At 51.7% G+C, this 18,599-nt stretch overlaps 1 protein-coding gene and 1 non-coding gene across 4 annotated transcripts; both read right to left on the bottom strand.

Annotated features, from left to right (window-relative positions):
• Positions 1-4,209: 4,209 nt before the first annotated feature.
• SLC25A1 (solute carrier family 25 member 1) lies at positions 4,210-17,945 on the bottom strand. Of its 3 annotated transcripts, XR_006931541.1 has the most exons (10): positions 13,765-13,878; positions 8,324-8,431; positions 8,131-8,230; positions 7,881-8,019; positions 7,698-7,782; positions 7,450-7,554; positions 7,145-7,260; positions 6,968-7,041; positions 5,725-6,119; positions 4,210-4,598 (listed from the first exon to the last, which is right to left on the bottom strand). XR_006931541.1 is itself a non-coding variant. In XM_025155588.3 (9 exons), the coding sequence occupies exons 1-9, from the start codon at positions 17,856-17,858 to the stop codon at positions 6,005-6,007; spliced, it is 966 nt and encodes a 321-aa protein (XP_025011356.1). In that variant the 5' UTR covers positions 17,859-17,945; the 3' UTR covers positions 5,147-6,004. The 3 variants fall into 3 exon arrangements, 2 of the variants coding, with proteins under 2 accessions (XP_025011356.1, XP_415059.2); XM_025155588.3 differs by lacking the exons at positions 4,210-4,598; positions 13,765-13,878 and adding an exon at positions 17,735-17,945 and having other exon boundaries at positions 5,147-6,119; XM_415059.8 differs by lacking the exon at positions 4,210-4,598 and having other exon boundaries at positions 5,147-6,119.
• Positions 6,829-6,930, bottom strand: LOC112533525. Its single transcript, XR_003077922.1, has one exon. It is a non-coding gene; the product is annotated as a U6 spliceosomal RNA (small nuclear RNA).
• Positions 17,946-18,599: the final 654 nt, after the last annotated feature.

Here is an 18,599-nt window from a genome sequence, read left to right on the forward strand (position 1 = left end):
TACGCATGGGCGACAGTATGAACGGCAGTACGCATGCGCGACATTATGGAAGGCAGTACGCATGCGCGAGCCTAATGAGTGCAATACGCATGCGCTTTTTCATAGACGGCAGTGCGCATGCGCAACACTATAGACGGCACTGCGCATGTGCCGGCTTCGACACGGCAGTACGCATGCGCATGCCGTATGACGGCAGTACGCATGCGCCGCACTGTAGACGGCAGTGCGCATGCTCGACATTATAGACGGCACTGCGCATGCGCATCCTTATAGGCGGCAGTACGCGTGCGCGAGCCCATAGACGACAGTACGCATGCGCTTGCCGTACGCATGCGCGAGTCCCGAAACGGCAGTACGCATGCGCAGTCTTCGAGACGGTAGTACGCATGCGCGACATCATAGCCGGCAGTACGCATGCGCGACATTAATGACGGCATTACGCATGCGCGACATTATGGACGGCAGTACGCATTCGCGACATTATAGACGGCAGCACGCATGTGCGTGTCGTGAGACGGCACTACGCATGCGAGGCATTATAGACGGCAGTACGCTTGCGCGACCCGCGAGGCGGCAATACGCATGCGAGACATTATATACTGTAGTACGCATGCGCGACATTAAAGACGGCAGTACGCATGCGCTACATTATGGAAAGCAGTACGCATGCGCGAACTTCGAGAGGGCAGTACGCATGCGCGAGCCGCGAGACGGTCGCACGCATGCGCGAGTTTATAGACGTTAGTACGCATGCGCGAGTATAAAATCTGGAATACGTATGTGCGAACTGTTAGGCGGCTGTACGCATGCGCCAGCTCCGAGACGACTGTACGCATGCGTGGAACTTGCGGCGGTTGTACGCTTGCGCGAGCCGGAAGAGCGCAGGATGCATGCGCAGTATTCGTGTCTGCAGTACGTAGGCGTACACCCCGAGAGGGCTGTGCGCACGCTCTAACTCCGGGTAGGCATGGCGCACGTTCTACCCCCGGTAGGGCAAGGCCTATGCCCCAGAGCCGGGATCGAATAGCGCATGCGCCAGCGCATAGATGGCACGGTGCATGCGCTTGTAGTGTGATGACACGGCAGATGCGCCAGTTTTGGGAAGGCACCGCGCACGCGCCTGCTCCGGGAGGGCAAGGCGCATGCGCCAGCGCCGGGATGGAGCAGTGCATGCGCCATCTCCGAGCGTGCACAGCGCTTGTGCCAGCTTTGCGAGGGAACTGCGCACGCGCTAGTTTCCGGGAAGCACAGCGCATGCGTCCTCCCAGTAAAGGCCAGGCGCATGCGCCCGCTCCTGGATGGCACAGCGCATGCGCTACGTTTTAGAAGGCACTGTGCATGCGCTATCTCCGGCAGGGCCGGGCGCATGCACCTGCTTCGGGAAGGCAGGGTGCATGCGCCAGTCCCGAGAAGAGAGAGGAGAGCGCAAGCGCAAGCTCCGAGAAGTCACGGCGCATGCACCATCTCCGGGGGGGGGGGGTACAAGGCGTATGCGCCATCTCCGAGATCAGTCCGCACATGCACCAGCACAGAGATGGCACCGCGCACGCGCAAGCTCCGGGATAGCAGAGCGCATGAGCCGGGAGCGAGATAGCAAGGCGCATGCGCGTGCCTCGAGGGGGGCGGAACGCATGTTCCATCTCTGCGAACGCTCTGCGCATGCGCCAGGTTTGGTCAATTCTTGCGCATTCGCATTATAGTTTCGGCGCTGGCGCATGTGTTTTGCGTTCCTGGTGTCAGCGCATGCGCGTTTTCGTTTCGGTAGTGGCGCATGCGCAGTATTGTGTCGGAGCTGGCGCATGCTCAGTGCTGTTTCGATGCTGGTGCGCGGTTCAGTCTCTGTAACTGCGCATATGTAGTGTTTGGGGGGGGGGGGGGGGTGGGTGTCAATTCTGGCGCATGCGCATTGCGCAGAGCTGTCTCAATGCTGGCACATGCGTTCTGTGGGTTTTTTTTTTTTTTTTTTTTTTTTCCTTTTTAGGCCTGGCGCATGCGCGTTGCTGTCCAGGAGCTGGTTCATGCGCAGTGTGGTTCTGGGCGGAGTCCGCACTGTGCACGCGCTAGCTCCGGGACAGGAATGCCCATGCGCCAATTCTAGGCATGCATTGCGCATGCGCCTGTTCTCTGTACTCGGTGCGCATGCGCTTGGTTCCGAAGTGCCCTGCGGTTGTGCCAGCATTGAGCTTGGACTGCGCCTGGGGCAGTTCCTAATATGCACTTCGCCTGCGCATTTCTTAATACTGCTATACGCATTGGCCAGTTGCAGCCCACCAATATACTTGCGCCACTCTTGACACAGCACTACGCATGTGTCTGTCTCCACACCCCAGTACGCATGCGCTAGTCTGGGTACGGCAACACGCATGCGCTCGTCTCGAGTCACCACTACGCATGCGCCACTTACCGCGCAGCAGTACGTTAGCGTCTTGTCTCACGGCGCGCATGCTTCCTTGCTTCCGTGTCGCCAAATACAGACAAACGCAGTTTTGCCTTTTGGCCACGTTAGGGCAGCAGAGACGGCGGAAAGAACTTTCATGGGCTTGGCGCCTGGCGCTCCCAACACAAAAAAGGCTCAGAGCTCTTAAAGCGAGTCCAGAGGAAGGCCACTAAGATCGTAGGGTTGGAGCACCTCTTCTATGAAAAAAGGTTGAGGTAGCTGGGGTTGTTTAGCTTGGAGAAGAGAAGGCTCCCGGGCGACCTCATTATGGCCTTCCAGTACTTGAAGGGAGCATATAAACAGGAAGGGGAATGGCTGTTTAGGAGGGTGGACAGTGATAGGACAAGGGGGAATGGTTTTAATGTGAGACGGGGAGATTTAGGTTAGATGTTAGGAGGAACTTTTTCACACAGAGGGTGGTGATGCACTGAACAGGTTGCCCAAGGAGGCTGTGGATGCTCCATTCATGGAGGCATTCAAGACCAGGCTGGGTGTGGCTCTGGGCAGCCTGGGCTGCTGGTTGGAGACCCTGCACATAGCAGGGGGTTGGAAGGAGATGATCGTTGTGGTCCTTTTCAACCCAGGCCATTCTATGATTCCAGGCCTTTTCAGACCAACCAATCATAGCGCATTGCTGCATCCCACCCTTTTCAGTCCAACTAATCAGAGTACGGTATTGCTTATAGGTTTTTTCCACTCCACCAGTGACCAGCTCATCTTCACACCTATTACAGTCCATCCAATCAAAGCGTGGCACAGCAGCCAACACTTGTCAAACCAACCAATCAAAGAATGGTGTTGCATTCCACCATTTTGAGCCGCACCAATTAGAGGACTGTGTTCCATTCTGCCCTTCTCATCCCCAGCAATTAAAGCAGACTGTTGCTTCCCTTTCTTTACTGACCAACAAATAAAAACTCATTTCTGTATCCAGTCCTTTTCTGCCCAATCAATCAGAGCATGATGCTGCTTCCTGCTGCTTTGCTGACCAGCTAATCATATCTCAGCACAGCTTTTTGCCCTTTTCAGCACATCCAAAGTGCAGCAGACCTTTCTTCTCATTTCAGCCCTACTGATCAGACCATATTACCACATCCAGCCCTATTCAGCCCAGCCATAGTACAGCACCTCTTCTTGTCCATTATATCCTAACCAATTACAGCGCAGCACAGATTCCCATCCTTTTCGGCCCAACCAATCAGAGCCTGGTGTTGCTTCCCATTCTTTTCCTCTCAACCAATTAGGGAGCAGCACAACATCCTTTTAAGCCAAGAAAAAAAAAAATCAGAACGCCGTGCTACTTCCTCTTTCTCCTCCCAACCAATCAGTGTTGTTTTGCTTCCTGCTCATCCAATCAGGGTGCATGCTGCTTCTCAAGCAGAGGGAGATCTCTTTGTTTCTAAGCAGAGGGAAACCAGGAAGATGGGACTCCTCCATCCCATTGTCAAAGGTCTTGTCCAGCATTGTGGGGGTGAACACGGATCTGCAGGATAACCCCTGCGGCTTTGTGTGGAAGGAAAGGAAGCAGCGATGCAGCTGCAGCGCAGGCAGGGGGCTCTGGGCTGATGCAGTGCAGCCAGGCACAGCTGCACAGCCCACAGCCTGGGCACACAGAGGAAGCTTGTCCAGCTGCAGCCTGGGGCTAGGGGGCTGTCCTTACCAAGCACTCCCCAACTATATAGGTCTGCATGGACTGCAACAGTTGCTTAAGATCTCCCCTGGGTTGGCCCTGCCTTCCCACCAGGTGCTCAATCAGTGCTTCATGCCATGACTTAGCATTTCCACTACAATATTTTTAATGTACTTTTTTTTCTTTTAGCCACAAATGCCTTTCTTGCATTTAAAAAAAAAAATCCAAAAATAAAACTCAGATTGCTGAAAATACACATGGTCGTTCTGTTAATAATGATGGAGAATTTGCAAAGTGATTAAAGGTGTTTTGCAAAAATCAAATGAGTCCAACCTAATCAAATCAATTAAACATCATTATTAGAGAGATAACATTAAGATAGTACCTGGAGACCTTAACAAAGAAGAGGACCCCTCCTTGTGCCAGGCGAGCTTTATGTACAAAGGGAGCAGTGCCACTGTCATCCTTGGGACCTCTCCAACTCCTTTCCAGGGCATGTACTTTGCTTTGCTCTCCTTAAGTCAGGCCAAGCTGGAGGAAGAGAGCATGCATACCATGCTCAAACTGTACCTGCTGCTGAGCACACAGCAGGTGCTACCTGAGACCCATAAGCATTCAGGGGCACCTGGGGCTGCAGCTCCACTGAAGGTGTGGAAGGGTTTTTTCCCTCTGCCTTCCAGCAGCTCCTGGCCTTGCTGCAGGCCATGGTGTGCGCTCACGCTCTGTGCCAGCCCTTACTTCTGCACTGCACCTTGTCTCTCATGTTGGTCTCTTTCTTTTCTGTATTTTAGTATGTGGCTATTTTCTTGCTGCAGATGATGTAGGATTTGACTGAGACTGTGGGTGACCCCAGTCATCCGTATGGGGCCTTCTCCTCTGGAGGAAATTACCTTTGTTGGGGCTGGAGCACCCTGGCAAAGGTGTAGCTGTGGAGAATCCCCTTGCCCAGATGTGGGAAGTAAGTTCCCTTCTGCTTTGGTGACCCGGCCCCAATACAGTGCATCCCCAACCTGCAGCACATCATAATGACAGCATTTCCCAACCCCCATGGCCAGCAATGCCACATGTACTGCACCCACTAAAGCCAGACTGATTTTATTCAAATTGCAAGTGTAAAACAGAATAATAATTAAAAAACAAAAAACAAAAAAAAAACAACCAACCCTCACTGGCTTCAGAGAAGAAAGCCAAAGGAAAATTGCTCCCAGGCTCTCTTTTTCTTCCTTTGCCCTCCCATGAACTAGTATTAATGCTGTACATGTTACAACACGATGAAGGGGGGGAGCAGCTCCAGCTCTGCATCTGCTCCCCCCAGGGAGCTTTTGGCACAAAGGCTGGAGTAGCACAGGTGTTAGTACTGGGTCTGAAAGCTAGAGGGGCAGCTAGGGGCTGCCCTGGAGAGCAATGAGAGGGCAGGATGGGAATGTGGAAGAAGGGCTTTATGTTGGAGGTTGCCCCTCACCGAGGGGACAGGCCAAGGGGCCAAGTCTGAGACAGGGGCTGTGCCTCCACCCCCCCTCTCTCGCACACGTCTCAACTGTAAACTGCAAGCAGGGGGCACCTGGTTCTCCCAAATGCTGTCCCCATGGTAGGGAAAATTAAGGGTCTGAGTAATGTCAGGAACTGGCTGTGCTCAGCACCCCAGGATGAGTGGTACCTGAGGTGCGATGTCAGGATTCCAGCCTTGTCTGGGGGCACAGCCTGGAATGCTGGCAACAGCCTCTGCCCTGCTCCCTGGGCCATTTTCACACACAACTGATAATGTAACTGCTCCTCAGCTCACTGCTATAAATAAAGGGCACAGGTGTACGGAGCACTGAGTGGTGCTCCCAGTCCACAGACGCGTACGGTAGACTTGGACCCTTGGCCGTGCTGCTGGCAGCTCCGCACTTGGTCATAGATTTCCAGCTGCAGCCCGGCGGCACTGGCGGAGCCACTCAGTCTGTTTTCCAGACCTTGTTGAGGAATTTGACCACCTCATCATAGATGACAAAGACAATGGCCACATCGAGGCAGACACGGCCCAGGCGGGGTATGGTGCCCTTGTAAAACCTGTGGGGATGAAGAGGACTGAGGGGTAAGGCAGGATCATGAGGATGCACCAGCGGTGCCTCAACCCTTCCACACATAGTCACTCCTCACTGCTCTCATCCTTGCTTAGAATCATAAAAGCATTAAGGTTGGAAAAGACCCCTAAAGATCATCTAGTCTAACTGTCAACCCATCACCATCATGCCCACTGAACCATGTTCATCAGTGCCACATCTGTGTTTCTTGAACACCTGCAGGAACAGTGACTCCACCACCTCCTCCCTGGGCAGCCTCTTCCAATGCCTCACCGTTCTTTTGGTGAATGTTTTTCCTAATACCCAACCTGAACCTCCCCTCCAAGGTGCATCTTGAGCCACTACCTCTCAATCTATCATCGTTACCTGGGAGAAGAGACTGACTCTCACCTCAATACAACCTCCTTTCAGGTAGCTGAAGAGGTCAACAAATTAAAGAGGTGAATAAGATCACCCCTTAGCCTCTTCCACTTCACTGAACCATTCAAGTTCCCTTAGCCACTCCCCACAAGACTTGTGCTCCAGACTCATCACCAGCTTCTGTGCCCTTCCTTGGGCATGCTCCAGGGCCTCAATGTCTTTCACGCAGGAAGGGGTCCCAAAAAGAATACAGCACTCAAGGTACAGCCTCATCAATGGTATGTACAGGGGGACCATCACTTCCCTAGTCCTGCTGGCCAGACTATTTCTGCTACAAAAACACCCAAATTCGTATGTCATCCTTGTGCAGGGCCCATGCTTATCTTCTCTTTATCATTCACTCTGTATCTGCTTGTCCCCAGTATTATCTCATAACACCCCATGACCCAGCCCCAGGTCTACGGGAGCACTCACGCCAGGGGCCCTTCATATTTCATGATCTGGTAGGCGCAGTCCCAGGTGCTCTTGTACTTATGTGCCTCCAGGCCCTGCAGGAAAGGAAAAGAAGAGTCAGGCATTGGAGCTGGGGTACCCTGGAGCGATTAGGTGGAAACAGTGGGTGCATGGCATTTCCATGCTACAGCGCTGCACCTGCATCCTGGTCTTAACCACATCCAAGGGTGTGTTGCCAAAGACGCTCGCAGCTCCTGCGAGGGCTCCAAACACGCCTGTGACGAAGGGGTTGATGACCTTGTTGGGATCATCTCCTGGAGAGGAGGAGAGGTCTGAAAGTGGTGACAAAGCCTGGAAATGGGACACTCTGTCCCTGGCCTTCATTTCACTCCATCATGAGAGGCCGGGGAAGCTTGGGGTCTTGCAGGGGGAACCTCAACCCCTGCAACATGGGACTGGCAGCATAGCCAGCACAGCACTGTGGGAACATAGGGACATGGTACCTTTGTACCAGTTCTTGAGGGACGTCATGACGAAGAAGCGGATGGCCTGGTTGGATCCTTGCTTGAGGACAGTTGCAGTTAGGCCTTGGTAGGTCCCCTTCAGCCCTACAGCAATGGAGGATGTTGAAGGAGAGCACCAGCCCTGTCCCCAACTCATTCCAGTGGGTCCACAGCCCCATGCACAGCCCTGGCCCCCTCAATGGGCTCCTGCAGGACCCAAGCCCTTGGCCATTACTCCCATTACTCACCCTGCTCTCGAACAATCTCCCTGACACCATGGAAGAAGCCACGGTACTTTGGCTTGGAGGAGCACTGGTCATGGATGAACTTCACCTGTGGGAAGATAATGAGTTGGGCCCAAATAAAGTGATGCAGCCTGGTGCTCCTCTGGGGAAGATGCCATGAGCAGGGGGCCCCTGTCCACCGCCCACCTTGATGGTCTCCATGGGGCACACCACCATCACAGCTTCGGCCACACCAGCACCCAGCCCACAGACAAGGCCCCGCGTGCTGTCCAGCCGGCCCTGCTCATCCCTCATCTGGTTGCTGAGGAACTCGAACATGCCAAACCTGTGGAGAGGCCAGGGTGACAGTCCCAGCAAGGGACCAGAAACTACTGGTAATGCTGAGACCGAGGTCATTGTCAGGAGAGCAGTCCAGGGACCTCCATGACACACTCACCTGACAGCTGCCTTGGGGATGGAGCCATACACCAGTGAGCTGAGCCCACGGTACAGCCCCCGGACACCATGGTCACGGACAGTCTGCTTCACGCAGTCCCCTGGGGCAGAGCACAGCGGTGTCACTCACACGTAGCACACACCAAGGGACACCCCTAGCCCCCCCAGGATGCCCTCAGGCCCCTTGGTCTCACCAATGCCCTTGTAGCGAGGCGGGTTGGCCTTCTCGTCCAGCTGCAGCTGTGTCTTCACATACTCAGTGGGGAAAGTAATGCAGATCTCAATGCCTCCAGCAAGGCCACCTAGAAAAGAGAAGGTGGAATTGGAGCTACAGTAGTGCTGCACTGAGCCCAGACCTCATGGGTACTACAGAATCCACAGATGTGGCCTCACAATGCTCAACCCAACACCTCACAGCACCTGGGCCAGGCCAGGATGTGGCATCCTCCTCCTCACCAGGGCCCTGTGACCAGTATTAATGCAAAAGGCATCAGGCAAAACAGTGGGGAATAGGCAGAGCAAACCCAGTCAGCGCTACAGTGCCCCTACTCAAAGGTGCTGCTCCCTTTGGAGATGCAGAGGTGAGGAGCCAATGCAGCCATTTACAAACCTGGCACAGCCACCTGAACCTACTGCCAAGCCACACCTGGCAGGAGCCCACTCACAGAGGCACCACGTAGGTATGGAAGTACAACTTCAATCAGCCCACTTTGGCTGTCCCACACAAGGGAGCTGCCAAACACTGATTAGAGCATTAAGACAGTCTCAATGCACAGCACAGCCAAGGCTATAGCAGCACTCAGCTATCAGCAGCACCAACCCCACGAGAGGCAGGCTACTGAGTGCATGTTAGCTCCCAGAGTGGGAGAGCCAAAGCAGAATGCAATTCTAAGGCTGTAGACTGGCAGCATCTTGGGGGCATCATCCCTCATGGAGACCTGGCACACCTTGTTTCCCTCACAGAGCTGTGCCACAAGCCTGCAGATGCAGAGCAAGGCAAAACACAGGTTCTGCACCGCTGCCTCAGCTTCCCTTCCCTGTGCCACTCAATTCCAGCAGAAGCCACATTCTATGCAAATCAACCACCCCATCCCCTGAGGCCAGCCCAGTTCCAGCTCCTTCCCAAGTGCCACCTTTGCAGGGGTGCAGCGACCTTGCTGTCTGTTTACCTGGACTTTACCCAGCAGAGCTTCGGTGCTTGCAACACTGCTGAGTAAGCATGAGCAGCCAGCAGCGTCTGCATGAGAGGTGAAAGAGCAGGGAGCCCACACAGTGCTTCCGACCCAAGGTCCTCAGCCATGAGCCGATGAGATGGAGGAAGCACAAGGACATCCTCCAGGGCCACGCCAGGATTTTGCGTCTCCTCCCCCCCACCCTCTTACCTCTCCCTCATGAACCCTGCAGCACAGCCAGCATAGACAACACTGCTACAGAAGGAGAGATATGCACCTGACAGCTATTCGGTGTTACTTGCCCAGGATAACTGTGATTGTGCTTTGCTGGGTGACAGCTCCAGGACTCAGCAGGAAGGAGAAAAGGGATTGTGAGGACAGCACAAGGGCAACTACCCCAAGGGATTTAGGGGACAGCATCAGTAGCTCCTCAGGGCACCCTGGGGACATGCAACATTTCCCAGGATGGGTGCTGGGGGCAGAATGACACAGCCATGGGGCTGCATCGTTTAAGGAAGGTGAGTGCTGCCCCTGCAAAGCCACAGGCAGCAGCCACTACCCTTCCAAGAGCTAGAGAACAGAAGGTGGCAGTAGCTCTCTGCCACCCCTGCATAGTATGCTGCTCTGCTCCATGCTCCTGCCCAAGCATCAGCAGAAGCAGCAGGTGCCTGCACAGCTCTGATAACAAGTGGGCACCTGGAGAGCAATCTCAGCCTCTCCATTCTAGGGGCAGTTTCCCATATAGACACACAAGCACACCATTTCCAAACAAAGAGCTCTTCTTGCCTTCAGCTTTCTCAAGATCCTTTTTTGGGCAGACATAATTTCCAATGGCCTGCCAGGCAGTAGTAGTAGGGCTAGTCCATGCCCAGTGCTGCTGATAAGGAATGGGACCCCTATGGAGCCCCAGGTACATGTCTTTGCCTTGAGCTTTACCCCTCACACTAACTATGCACCCAGAGCGCGTGGCTTGTTTCCTTGCCAGGGGACTTTTGTGTCCTTCCCTGTGAGCCCAGATAGCCTTTACAGCTGGGACAAACAAACAAACAAACCACCAAAAAAAAAAAAAAAAAGTCCAGCAGCAGGGTGCTACAAATCAGGAATCACAGCCAGGGCTCGTCTGCTCCTGCAGCCACAGAGCCCTCCAGGTGCCCCACATCCATCCTCTCCACACCGGTACCACCCCATGCACGCAGTGAAGCACAGGATCATAGAATTACAAGATTGGAAAGGACCTACACAAGATCATCTAGTCCAAGACGCGCCCTCCCATCACCGTTACTACCACAAGCTACTAAACCATATCTCATAGCTCCTCATCCAGACACCTCTTGAACACTGCCAGGGACGGCAACTCCACCACCTTCCTGGTCAGGCCAATCCAGCGACTAACCACTCTCTGAGAGAAAAACTTTTTCCTTACATCTAATCTAAATCTCCCCCAGCGTAACTTATGCTCTTCAAGGAGAGAAAATCTTCAATGTCTTTGGCGGTGAAACAGGTTCCACAGGCTGCTCCCTGTTGTGCAACAGGCTCCCACAGTTCCTCTATCAGCACCAGGTCCCAGTTTGCTCCAAGGAGATGGCTGTGGGTGGGATGGCAGCAGTATCTGGCAGCCCTCCCAGTGCTTGGCCACCTCCTCCTGCAACATACCCCCTAGACCAGCACCTCCTTATCTTCCCTGTTGCACCATGTCTGGAGAAAGGCAATACCATGCTGCTCAGGAGAGTGGAGAGGGGTTGCGCTGACAGCATGGCCCCTTCCTCAAAACCAGGTCACCTGAAGATCACCCCTGCAGTATTATTTGAATGGGAAACGCATCCTACAATGGGTCAGAACCTCAGAACATGTCCACCCATAGCATGGGGCGTGGAAGAGCTCCCATCTGATAGGTGCAAGGCCAGCTGGGAACGCTGCATTTCATCATGTGGATTGGGAAATGCTTTCATTACAGCAACAGCCCCATGCCTGACAGGAGCCCTGCACCCCACAGGCACACATAGCAGTGCTAACACTGAGTTCCCCTACGTCACAGTGGGTTGTTTGTCCTGTGGACAGCCCTAGGGACAGGGAGCCCAGACCTTCCCTGAACTGCCACAACTCACTCATTCACCTTATCTTTGCCTTTTCCTTCTTAATGGGATAATATTGCAATAATCTGTTTTATAGTACATTTTCAACTCCTTGACTACAAGTGTAATGACAGGATTAGAGCCCCAGCACCACCCAAACCTCACCTTGGTGCAAGCTCAGCCATCCTGAGCACCCCCAAGGTTGTGGTTCCATGCTGGTGTCACCAAAACTGAGTGCAAATGGCAGAGCACTGCTAGGCTCAAGGCCCTGGGGGCAGTCCACACTCCTCTGCCATCAGCACAGGGCACAGCGACAGCAAAACACAATTGCAGACAGAATCAGCCTTGAGAATGCAGCATGTGAACAGGGTCATCACCTCCTGGCTGGGTGTGAGGGGGGCCCTAGCATTAGCATGCTATGCATGCAGCCCTTAGCAATGAGAAGCACCGCAACATCCCAGAGCTGTCAGCATGCTGCTGATAGCTGCCAGGAGGACGGATGGCTCCTTCTGACCACTGATGTCAGCCCTAAGGTGATGGTGCCCTGTGGAGCAGCAGGCAGGTGAACACTGAATACCCATTGTCAATGCTTGGGTTCAGACCCTGAGCACCTCAAGACCTTGACTGCTCTCTTCCATAGGTGTATCGTTTCTTAAGAAAAATCACACCAGATTATCAAACGAGAGGAAACAGAAGCTTCTGCTGCTGCTTTGTTCCTCTTCTGACCCTGAGGCTCCCTGCCCTAACCCACAACCCTCTCTCTACCACCTGCCCTCTCTCCCTGTGCACTTGCTGCTCCCAACAGCACTCACTGCTCATAGCAAACCCCACAACAGCAGTTGCAGCTGCCTCTGTCTCTTCTAAAGCCAAGCACCGTATAGGACAGCATTCAAGAACAGAACAGCATGGAGAGCACCAAGGTGTCGACAAACAGAGCAGAGCAGCAACAGCTTATCTGTGAAAAGGAGCAGACTCCAGGCCTCAAAGGCAGCTAAAAATTGAGCTGCACTTAGCTCTAGGCAAGCAAAGCCTCCCACCATAATCAAAGGCCTCCTAAGCAAGGCATTCACCTGCTGCATGGGGCTCCAGAGAGCCAGCCTCAAGCTGTGCAGTGCCAGAAAACCAAGCTTGAAGAGCTTCAGAGCAGCCTAGACAGCTCTGCAGCCAGATAACCAGAAAATGTCCATCTCAGCACAGAGCCTGCTTGTTTAGCAGGATTTTAACAAAGTTTAAGCAAGCCAAAGCACTGTCATGTAGTGATGTGGAAGGCTGCCCTCGACCCCCTGCCTGTGGCACTCTCAGCAGCTTGATGGGAGGCAACAAGGTGACTGCTGCCCTAGCACCCAGCAGCCTCTTGGACAAACAAGAGTCCATTTACAAATGATTTCTTAACATTTTGTTTGCCTTTGATGACAGTGAGAATTCTTGGCAGCAAGAGCTTTGCTGGCATCCTCCAAGGACAGTAGACCCATACTGCCAAGCTCAAGGTGCTGTGCGGCAGTGGCACAGTGCTAGCTCTGGCAGAGGGCACACATGGCTCAGGATGGCAGTAAGGTACCTAATGCAGAAGGACCACAGCCCCACAGCCTCCCAGCCCCTTCAACTCCTCGCAGCAGAGCTGTGAGCACAGCAGGAAGGTCCCTGAAAAAGCAGCAAATACCTTCAGGTCAGCACAGACCCCAGAGCTTCATTGCACGCCCCAGGGACAGGCAAGAGTTACAGATAGGGCACAGGGAGTTAACTGCAGCTCTTGCCCATTTCTGTGCTTTGTAACACAAAGTGCCACAGAGCCCGCTGGATGCATGCCCGTTCACCAATTATTCTGATTTGCTGCAAGCGAGGAGCAGACTCGCATCCCAACGCTGCTCTCCGTCCACCCCTGACACAGCCCCGCGACGGCTATTCCAGGCCCAGGCTCAGTGCCGGGGAGCACAGCCCCTTCCCTCGGTCCCGGGCCGCTCCAAGGGCTAAGGGCTGATAGCGGGCGGATGAACAAAGCGTCGGCCGGAGGAGGAGGAGGAGAGAACGTTGGTTGCAACACAGCAGCTCGGGACGTGCCGGTCAGGTCAGGTCGGTGGGAGCACGTTTCAAAGGCGAGCGCTGAGCTCTGCTCTGGGAGCTGTCCTGCGAGTAGGAAGCGAACGAGCAACCACAAAGGAGATGAACGAGCCTCCGCCCTAGGCTCCATTCCGCTCAGAAGCGGGCAGAAGGAAGCGCGGCAGCTCCGGCGCCCGCCGCGATCCCATGGACACGGGCAGGAAGGCGCGTCCCGAAGCAGGGACTCGCTATCCGAGGTGCCCCCCCGCACCCCCAGCCCAGCTCCCGGGGCTCCACTCCCACGCTGACGACTGGCACGCCCTCAGCTTTGCACCCCGCCCTATGGGCGCTTACCCGCCAGGATGGCCTTGCCGGGGTGCGTCAGCTTGGCCTTGCCGGCGGGGGCAGCAGCAGCGAGGCTGCGGGGACCAGCAGGCACGAGCATGGCCGCGGAACTCCGCGGCTGCTACGCTGCTTGCAGCCACCGCCGTATTTCAGGGCAGAACGGCAGAGCCGCGCCCACTGAGAGGCGGTGCCGGTGGCGTCACATCCTCATGTCGTGCTGCGGGGCGGGACTGGGCCCTCCACCCCAGGGGGCGGCACGCAGCCTTGGCATAGTCGTGGCACCAGTGCGGTTTTCTCCCCGTGCTCGTAACCTATCAGAGAAGCTCCCGACGGATGGAAGGTGGTGTCGGCCAGGCAGCACTGAGTCACTCTGCTGGCGCTGCCTTTGTCCCGCTGAAGCAAAGCAACAAACCGCTGTCTCCAAACAGAACCCCCCAGAGCTCATTGCAACCAGACCTTGCTATAGAATGCCCCTATAAACCAGTGAGGTTTTCCTAACGCTGCTCTGTGTCTGAAGGAAGGCAAATTTGGCCTCCTGTAGACAAAGAGTGCTTTAAAGTAGTTTTGCTTCTCCAGAGCCAGTTCACCTCAAACAATGATAAAGGCAAAGAAAGGAGAGCCCAAAGCAGTCATCACACACAAATGCCTACTATATAGCTTTGAAGAGAAACCTAAACATTCTCAATTAGCACTAGAGGGAATGGCTTCAAGCTGTGCCAGGGAAGGTTCAGGCTGGACATGAGGAAATACTACTTCTCTGACAGGGTGGTCAGGCACTGGAATGGGCTGCCCAGAAAGGTGGTGGAGTCACCGACCCTGGTGGTGTTCAAAGAGCGTTTGGATGTTGTGTTGAGGGACATGGTTTAGGCTAGAACCATTGGTGAAGGGCAAATGGTTGGACTGGATGATCCTGTGGGTCTTTTCCAACCTTAGCGATTCTATTATGCAAGCTAAAAGGGGGCCTGGGAGCACACAGGAATGTGGGATTCTTTCAGGTCATGCTGAGTAGTTCCACTGGGGATCCATTATCTGCCACTGGTAATGCACCTGCACGCACTGCACCATGTGTGCTTCTGTTCTGTGCATGATGCTGGGCCCACAGCCCTTCAGAAGGCAGAGGTGAAAGCTGGGTTTACAGAAGTGCTGTCTTCCTTCCCACCTGGGAAAGCAGGGAGTGCTGCAGAGAGATGAGGCAGGAAGGAGCTGCATTCTGCACTGTGCCAGAGCAGCCTCCTTGCTCCCAACAGGGAATGCTGTGCAAGAAATCGCCCCAGCTGTGCACACAGAACATTCCTGTTGAGACTTGCAATGCATGCATTTTGAGAAGTGATTCCTGCCTCAGTAAGGCTCCATGCACAGGCAGCCAAGTCAGTCAGTGAAAGTTAACTCCCAGCAAGTGCTAGAGCTGCAGCTCCATGAATAGACCACCTGCAGGAATACCATTCAGGAAACTGAAGTGCCTTTCTCCTTCCAGAAGTAAAAGCACAGGAACAAGTCCATCCACTGCAGAACACTCCCAGATGCAGCCAGAGCTACACGTGGTTTCACAACAGTTGAGGCACATCCACTGAGGTGGTCTCATAGCAATGGCTTTGATACAACCTTAGCCTGCCTGGTCTGTGGGACTGCAGTGGGCAGACCTCTCTCATACACATCTTCAGCACAGCCCGTGCTCACAGAAGACAACAGCTGAACAGCCCGTGCATGACATGCCTGCTCCCATTGCACATACCCACCCAGCACACTGATCAGTCCTCCCAGAGAAAGCCACCCCATGTGGTAGCTAAAGACCTCTTTCAGCATTAAAAAAAAAAAAATCACACCTAGGCTCCTTTGATTTACAGGAAGGCTCTTAGCTCCAAACTCCAATACACCTGACTGCTGTTTCCACTGCCAAGTGTGCTACTGAGTTTCAAAACCACCAGAGAGACCTTTGCACTCCTCCAGCAGTATGAGTGCCCCTCAGCCCAGCTCTGCATGAGCAGTGACTCCCTACACAAGCACAGAGCTGGGGGCTAAACACCACCATGATGCTCAATGTTTATGTCATGCTGACTTCAGCTGAGCTATATGGATACATAGAGTCACCCCTACCTGAAAATCCAGCACAGGGAAAAAAAGTCAGCATGTGAAATACACACGAAGACTAAAAACTCATAATCCCCATCCCAGATGCATAGCAGCTGCTCAATGCTCTGGCTCATAGTAGTGGTATGGCAAAAAAGATAAAACCTTTCACAGATGGCAAACAAAGAAAAACATTCAGACTTCTGATCGATTTCTGTGACTTCTCACTAGCTTTCTGTCAAATTATTATAACATTTGTGCATGCTTGTGTCTACACACAAACCTACTGTTGTGACCCCACAACTACCTTCACAACAGACACCTACGTTGACAGATTCCCAGACAATCAAATCAGCAAGGCTGGTGCACAGTCCTATCCTGTCCGAGGAAATACTTAACCACATGTTTAATTCTCATGATGCCCAGGGGTGCTTACTTAGCTGAACTAAGAGAAAGGATTATTCATATTTAATCGTATACAAATTGCAAGCCATCTCATCTCAGCCTGACCTCCAGGAAGCTGCTAACAGCAACCGTTAGCTGCAAGCCTGAAGGCAGATAGTGTTTAGGGAAGATAAGCAATCTCTGAAATAGCAGAAGCAGCAAGAGGTGTGCTCTAAATCCCTACAACTTTCATGTAAGTGAAATCTTGACCAAACTCATACAGTCAACAGTATCTCATAGGAACTGTTAGAAACAGGATACCAAGTCCTCTATTTTACAGCTCTCAATCCAGGAATTTTCATGGAAACAGCCACCTGGTAGTCAGACAGTATTTCCTCTGCTATTGGCTGGCACTTGTTTCTGCCGCCACAGAAACAGAGAGAACTGTTAAAGACATAGCCAGGTGCTACTACAGCCTGTACACCTTATGGTATTCCTTCCTCAGACCTCAACAGTCAGAACTAAGAAAACCGCAGATGAAAGCAACATTCATAGCTTTTTTGTTTGTTTAAAACACAGTGATTGCAGAAATAATATTCTGGATTCTAGAAAGCCCATAAACAAAGACCACGCTTGATCAGCTCCAACTTATCCCTTCTTTGACCATACTGACTATCTGTCAAATTTTTCATTATTGGCACAACTCACAAGCACCCAACAGTACACCATGGTTTCAAAGTCCAGAAATGACCAATAGTTTTCTATTATATATCCTTGAAGCAGAAAATTTCTTCACCTCACTAAATAAACAGCACTACCATCAGAACCACTACAACTCAAACCACTAGAACTTTCCTCATGCATTATTAATCCACATCACTTGGAGTTTTATGGTACATTAATAAATGTTATTTCTTCTCAGGTTCTCTGACACAGCAAACAATTCTCTTAGGCATAAAAGATCTTACGCATAACAGACTTCAATGAGAAACGATCATATTGAATGTTTGTGAGTCAATGTTTCACTAGCTTTCAGATGTGTGCGCAGCAGGAAGCTCTGTGACTGTGAGAAAGATGATACTCTCCTGAAACAACTTGCGTCATTCCCACTTGAACACACATGCAATTATCAAGACTGACTCTCTTAAGAGCCCATTAGAAATCCTTGTTAAAAAGAGATTTTGAAGTCTTGATTAAAACCACAGCAGACAGGGAAAAAACAGCAACACCTCTCCTCTCCTTGACTCACCGAACCATGCAGGAGAACACTTAACTGAATAAATACATTCTGACACATAACAGGAAGACAAAATTTACCTTTCAGTGACTGCATTTCAAATTCATACAAATTTGTTACTAGAAAAGCTGACAACATTATCTGTTTTAGCTAGAAAGAAAACTGATGGTTTCTGCTACCTTCCTGAAAGATCTAAAAGGCTCCAGACTGAAAGACATAGACTGAACTATATGCACGCTAACAATTTTACAGTGTTTTAATAGTAAAACATGAGTCAGGATCTATCCTTACCTTTGGAAAGATATCCACAGAAAACATGCAATATAGAAGAACAAGAAAGCAAAAAAAACTCTTTGAAAGCTGAATGCTTGTTGAAGTAAAAAATGTAAAAGAATTTTAAAAACTCCAAGTCCATTAAGCTGGTACACCTGCAGGTTGCTATGGAAGTACTAATTCACTCTGCAAACCATAACCTAATTGCACACCCACATTACAAAGCAACTCGTGTTGTTAATCATTTTTCAGCTTTACGTTCCATAACATTTTATCACAGATTCAAGATGACCCAATTTGACTTTGTGGGAACAAATGAGAGTGAAGCACTCTTGGCGTACACTGTAAAACAGAAGGAGAAAGATATTCAGACTGGAAACAGTGACAAGCAAAACCACATAGAACACAAAGGATAAAAAAAGTAATGGGAAGCAGTTCTACAGATAAGAAATATGCTCAATCACAAAGGTTTATGCACACTTTCCAAACTTTTTGTTATGGAAACCTGTTACGTACAATGCTACTTGTTCTAAGATTTGCCTCAATTTTTTTCTCAGTGAAAATTAGATCCACTGGCAACGCTGTTTTCATCACACTAACAGTCTCCCAAAGACTAAGTTCCAGCCTGCCAATTAAAATGTCACAAACACAAGCAGAAACTTTAACCATGCAGAAGCATAAAAAACAGCTTTGCATGAGTGTATCATATGTTCAAATACAAAAGTTATTTGAATTTCCTTGTCAGTTGAAGGAACTAAAGAAAATTCAGTTTCACACCTTACAGCCACTACCATCTTTCCTGTATCACCTCCATAATTAGTATTAATTTTAATAGACTTTATCTACCTAGATTTTTTTTTTATGCAATGAAACAACTTAAGAA

This window comes from Gallus gallus, chromosome 15 (assembly GCF_016699485.2).
Source record: "Gallus gallus isolate bGalGal1 chromosome 15, bGalGal1.mat.broiler.GRCg7b, whole genome shotgun sequence".
Lineage (NCBI taxonomy): Eukaryota > Metazoa > Chordata > Aves > Galliformes > Phasianidae > Gallus > Gallus gallus.

Excerpts from the sequence above, each read along its gene's own strand:
- SLC25A1 (XM_025155588.3), bottom strand. The coding sequence starts at position 17,858 with ATGGACTTGGAGTTTTTAAAATTCTTTTACATTTTTTACTTCAACAAG. Across the intron at positions 8,432-17,734 it reads CTGTGGATATCTTTCCAAAG|GTGGCCTTGCTGGAGGCATT; the intron begins GTAAGGATAGAT and ends TCTCTTTTCTAG. Across the intron at positions 8,020-8,130 it reads ATCCCCAAGGCAGCTGTCAG|GTTTGGCATGTTCGAGTTCC; the intron begins GTGAGTGTGTCA and ends GCCTCTCCACAG.